At 44.4% G+C, this 6,000-nt stretch overlaps 1 protein-coding gene across 1 annotated transcript in view; it reads left to right on the top strand.

Moving 5' to 3' along the window:
* Nucleotides 1–6,000, top strand: part of SACM1L (SAC1 like phosphatidylinositide phosphatase) — a 39,636-nt gene continuing 33,636 nt past the window's right edge. Inside the window, exon 1 of the mRNA XM_081105597.1 lies at nucleotides 1–142. Coding sequence (XP_080961723.1) covers nucleotides 111–142 — 32 coding nt within the window. The 5' untranslated portion in view covers nucleotides 1–110. The remainder of the gene's footprint in view (nucleotides 143–6,000) is intronic.

The raw sequence follows: 6,000 nt of genomic DNA, 5'->3' as shown, positions 1-6,000 counted from the left end.
GGGACCTGGGCGCTGCAGCCGCCGCGCCAGGGTGACCGGTAGCGCCGGAGCCGAGGTGGCGACGCGGGGCGGGGCGGGCAGAAAGAAGAGGAAGGCGGTGGTGTTGCGGGATGGCGGCGACTACCTACGAGCGACTGAAGCTGTGAGTCCCGCGGGCGGGAGGCTGTTGACCGAAAGGGGCGGCGGGCGGGCGGGCGGCAGGTGCGGGCCGCTGGCCCTGGGGAAGGTTCCTGGGTCCCTGGGCGGCGGGCCGGCGACGGGGCCCCTGGTCTCCCGGCTCGGCCTTCGTCTCCCGGCGCGGCCGCCCCAACGCCCCGGCCGAGTCCCCACAGGCCCGGGGGCGGCGGTCTCGCCCGCCTTTCTCCGTCCCGCGCGGCCTCTACGCCCACGGCTGGAGAGCGCAGCTGCAGGCCGGCGTCCGCCAGCCGCGCTCGGCGTTGGGATGCAGCCCTTCACGGTCCTCACTTTGTGTGTGTGTGTGTGTGGTTTTTTGTTGTTGTTGTTTCTTTGCTTTTTTGGAGAGGTGGCGGCTAATTGTGTCCTTATTTCTCAGCAGAGAAAGTTTTTTTCTTATTTAATGGACCTGTGGCAGCTTGTGGGAGTCCATATGCAAATCGACAAACCTTTGGGCATGAAGCCTCCCCGACCCGTGTTTAGGATGCAGGAGGGGCGGGGGGTAAAAGCAAAGTGCAGTCAGTCAGTAGTCTTGGTCCTGGAAGGTTTACTTGGCTTTGGATATTGTACAACTCAAGCACAAAGCAGGGGCTGGAGTCCACGTTGACAGGCAGAGGCTAATCCGGAGGGTTTTGGCGCTGCAGACCGACTTTTCGGCCCAAGCCACGTCCTTGAGGCTTTGCGAGCAGGCCCTGGTGGTTGGGGTTATACGTTAGGTATTTGTAAGGTTATTTTGGCTTGTCTCGGAAAAATAAAAACTTGCCTTTCCCTTAGCGTGACCGGCCGGCCCCTACGCCGGTCTTTCTGCGAATAACTTTGCTCTACCCACTTTGTGTTGAATGCTTGAGCCGCAGACTGGAAATCCAGTGGCTGTAGTCTGAGAAGGTCTTTGGCGGCAGCAGCAAGATGTAATCTTTGAGGAGCTTATCCGTCCCCTCCATGAATTAGAATATCTTGGTACTTAAGCATAGGTATCCCGTTTCCTTGGCAGGGGTAGGAGGACTTCAAAATGTGGTTTGGGCACTTGCTATGCTCCCCAGCACCTCAAGCTCACTTAACTTTCTCGAAGGTTCAAACTTCGTGAGGGATGCAGAATAGGGAGTGAGGTCCTTGCAACACCAGGTATCTGGTAGAAGAGATCATTACTCTTCCCTCAGCCCCATGCTCTTTTGCCGTTTCTCTTTACTGCTGAAATTCTCTTTGAAAACCGCAGCTGCACACTTCCCTCCAGATTTTCCTGGCCAAGTTTCCGTATTCTCTCCCAGTTCCCCTTTAAGGTGGTGATCACCTTGTTGGTGAATGAGTCCAGCTGTGTCTTTGACCCAGGGTGCAGGCGGGGCCGGTGTCACGTGTGCTCTGCTGGCTAATTAGGTTATTGCTGTCCATCTGATCCTGACTAAAGGGCTTCATATGATCCGGCGCCAGGTCTCAAGTGTGTTTAAGCAACTCGGAGCCTAGGCTTGATGCAGCTCAGAGTTCGGTGTCGGAATGCATCTGAATTTTCCTGTGGTAAAGATTGAATGGGATGGGGAACTTGAGCTGCCAAGGAGGCACGAAGTGCACCAGTCTAGACCTTTAAAAAAAAGCAGGGGGGAAAAAAAGGCTCTACATCCATAAGAGAAAGGAAATTGGGCCCTACAGTGATGAGACCGAGGCTTTTGTATTGATTGTGTGTGGGAAGTGGAACCTATAACTGTGGGCGAAAAGTAAATCTGGGGTTAGTGAAAGGCAGTCCTTGTTTCCCTGACAAAACGTTTTGAGTGTTTCTGTAAATGTAAAGATACAGCCTTTTTGCAACTTTGTTTTTCTTTAAGGAGTTTGTGAGTTGAAATCTCCCCTCTTACTCCTTTTTGGCCCTTCCTGCTGTGGGCACGCTGGGCAAGGTTTTTAAATGTGGCCTGATCTAAGGAGTGTTCTTTCTTAGATGCATTTGGAGGTGGATGGAGTTTCCACCCTATATTAGAGTTAGTAGGACACAAGAGCTGTTTTTAAAAATGTGTCTTGAGATTTTAAAAAAATATGTTTTTATTGATTTTAGGGAGAGGGAGAGAGAGAAACATGTGCCCTGATAAAGAATGGAACCAGACCTTTGGTTCATGGGACGGCACCCTGCAACTGAGCCACACCAGCCAGCGCTCGAGATGTGTTTTAAGAAAGATGCATACAAGAGATAGTTTGATAATATTTTATTATAAAAGTATTGTTACTGGGTTTATTTAAATATTAAGGTGCTTGGAATTCTAAATAATAATTTGTTCTGTATCATGCCATACACTTTCTGGAGTCCATCTCTGTCCTGCTATGAAGGTCACCTTTCTAAGTGCTCTGGTTTCATCCTCTACTCCCTTGCTTACAATCTCCATTTCCGTTTTATGGATCTTTAGGATTAAGTCCCCATTTCTAAGCCATCTGTACTTTTAGCCTCGTCACAATCTGTGCTCTAACTTTATTTCACAAAACTTCCCAGTGCCTTCTCCCCCCACACTCCCACTAGACTTGGCAATTTTTTTTTATAGCTTCAAGCTTGGGCTTATTTTTATCCTTCTACCCAGAATGCCTTCTTCTTCTCTCCCCTCTTTATCTACTGAGCATATCTGTGATAGAGTTGAGAGATATCAGACTTTTTTTTAATCAGAACAGACTTAGATTCAAATCCTGACCTTGTTACTTGCTTTGTATCCGGGCCATGTCACTTCTCTTTCTAAAATGGGTTTTCATCCACAAAATGAGAACATTACTATTTCATGGGATTATTTTAAGGATGAAATTCCCAGTGTACTTAACAGATGCTCACTTTCTCTGAGAAGCCTTTTTTCCACGTCATTCCCTTCACTGGGCTGCCAGACCAGTCTGCTGTCACAAGGATGAGACACTAAAAACGTCCCTATGGTTTGCACATTCTGTCTCAGGATTGACTAACAGTATATTTACTGTCTCATGGACAAGACGACGGAGAGTTACAGTGATCATTGTGTGCAACACTCACTTTGCCACCTAGAAATGATGAAATCACTATAAATACTTTTTTCTCCAATTAGGTTGCAAATATGGGGAACCTCTTAGCCTTGATTTCTCTCTCCTCCTCCTCAGTGCCTAGTATAAACCCTCGGGTAGAGCAGATCCTCCGTGAATCGCCTGAGGAAAGGTGATTTCCAGTGCAGAACACCTGCCAGCACTGCAAAAATCGCACAGTCTGGAGTAATTTGGGTTGTAGCCTTTGAAGTAGCAGCAACTTAAGTCATTTCATGTATATTAATGTATTTCCAAAGGCTCTGAGGTCATCGGCTAAAGACAGGGAAATAGTTGCCCTTGCCCCGCAGTCAGGTCACAGCCCAGCCATGGCAGAACTGGTCTTGGAACAGCAGGCCCAGAGTCTAGTGATCTTTCCATTACACTGCATTATTCAAGCGACCTTTTTTCCCTCTTATCAGATTGCTCTTGTCTTAGTCCGCAGACATGTCTGGTATAGAAATGAGTCACTTATAATTGAAAATAGCTATGTCCATATGGATTTTTTAATATAGGAAACAGAATATTGATTTGTTCAGAATTTAAAATTCATACTTTTTAAACATCCAGGCAGTTCTTAATATTTTATGACTCCTTTTTCCTTTTAAGTGATTTGTGTATTCATGGATAATGTCAGTGATAAAAATTTGAAATTACAAAATAATTACAACAAATCCATTCTTGGAAACATTCAAAGCATTTTAGGTCAGCTGAAGTCCGTGTAAGGCAAGAAATCCTTTAGAAAGTGAATCAGGCAGGCTGACCTCTGAAGAAACATTGTTTCCTCCCTTAGGAAGTTGCCTTTCTTCTTAAAAGATTGTCATAGCTGTGAGGTCTGTCAGGGCAGATACATGCAACCCTGAGAACAGATGTAAACTAAGATACACTGTGACATATGTGGTCTTTCTAGTACAATGAACATTCAGGTTATTCACACATCTCTCTGCAAGGAAGGATGGAGGGAAGCTAAACTTATGCTCATAAACGTAGGCACAAATGATCTGAAGTTTGTTTCCAAGGCCTTGATTGGGTGGAGGTTCAGGCTAGAGAGTCTAGGTTAGTGTTAGGCTGCATTAGATTACTTGCTGGGCTTTTTTAAAATGTGTATTCCAAAGCTCCACATTTAGGCCTGCTGAGGCCTGGCAACCTGCAAGGTCAGCCAGCTGTCCTCGTAGTTCTTAGACACTCTAACAGGTATATTGGGGCTGGGCTGAGCTGATAGAAGAGCATTCTTTGGAGGGCCTGGAGCTCTGGAAGATTTTGCTGTGGGTTAAAGCTTCATATTCGGTGACATTTAGATCTGGTTTTATGAAGGAGACTGGTTTTTGGAGAGAATAGGTTTTAGGATGGACAGAATAGGAAGTAAATAGGATATCAAGGATTTGAGGAAGAAGATGGAATTAAAATGAATTGGCTTCCTAGAAATATCAGCTTGGACTTGGGAATTGGGTTGGGCTTCTGGGTGGTCTGGGATGAACCTGGACTATAGGAGAGGTGTCCAAGGAGTCACTCAACGAGGGAGATTCTGCTGGGACCCAAAGGGAGGAGGGATGAGGATGGGTGGGAGCACCTTCTGGGTATGGGTGTAGGAAGCTCACAGGAGTGACTTGAGGAACCACCATCACACTGCTTTCAAATAGCAGCTGCATCCTTTTATATTCCCAACAACAGTGCCCAAGGATTCCGATTGCTCCACAGCCTCAACGTGTGTTTTCTATTGTGTTTTGCTTTTGATAATCGTCATTCTAATGGGTGTGAGGTCAGCAAATAGTAATATTTTTGAAGTAGGTTAATTTTACTCATTGTGGTTTGACAGGATTTTGAAGAGGTCAGTTATTTCCTGAAATGTGTAAATGTTACATGGGGGAAAAGTATGTTTTCAGATACTAGAAAATCATATTGCCAACACTGAAAGTAAAAATGATATCTGATGTTTATATTATAATTAAATATATTGCTTGTCTTAAAATTTAACAAGGGTAATTTCTTAAAAGCACTCTGAGAAGCTATCAAATCCTGGCCTATCCAGTTTAGCTCAGTGGATAGAGTGTCGGCCTGCGAACCGAAAGGTCCCAGGTTCGATTCCGGTCAAAGGCACATTCCTGGGTGGCAGCCAGTCAGTGATTCGCTCTCATCATTGATGTTTCTTTCTCTCCCTCTTCCTTCCTCTCTGAAATCAATAAAAATACATTAAAAAAAAAAAGCTATTGAATCCCAGGTGATTGTAAGGTTAAGTGTATTTATATTAAATATAATAGAATTGCCCTTGTTGAATTTAATTTTTATTTTCTAATTTTATTTTTAATAGTTCTTTATTGTTGAAAGTATTACATATGTTCCACCCCCCCATTAACCCCCTCCAGCCCGCCCTGAATTTAATTTTTAGTTGCCTGTGATTTCTTTTTCTTTTTTTGTCCCATATTTGGGCAGTAATCCATAAAAGGAAAAGTCAACCAAATGAAAGTTGACAATAGGAATTGTTATTTTAGTATTATGTTATTTTTAGCTATCTCCCAAAATACTTGTCATTTTAACAGAAACTAGAACTCTGGGTTGATATTGAATCCCTGTCTTGAAGGAAACAAGGTAGATTTCTTGTTCAGTTAGAGGTTAAAATACCCATTGGATTCTGATAACTTCACCAGAGGTTTATATAGGACCAGAGTTCTTTTCAGTATACAGTATCACTTTGAACTTGAGATTTTTTTTTTTAATCAACAGCATAGTTAAGGAGCAAATCATATTCTTGGAAGGGTTCCCCTTGTCTTAACTTCTAAAATCTATTTCATAAAATAAGCAATGTGAGATAGTTTTATA

The sequence above is a fragment of the Myotis nattereri genome, assembly GCF_964212035.1.
Source record: "Myotis nattereri genome assembly, chromosome: 14".
Classification (NCBI taxonomy): domain Eukaryota; kingdom Metazoa; phylum Chordata; class Mammalia; order Chiroptera; family Vespertilionidae; genus Myotis; species Myotis nattereri.
This window is presented reverse-complemented; position numbering and strand designations above follow the sequence as displayed.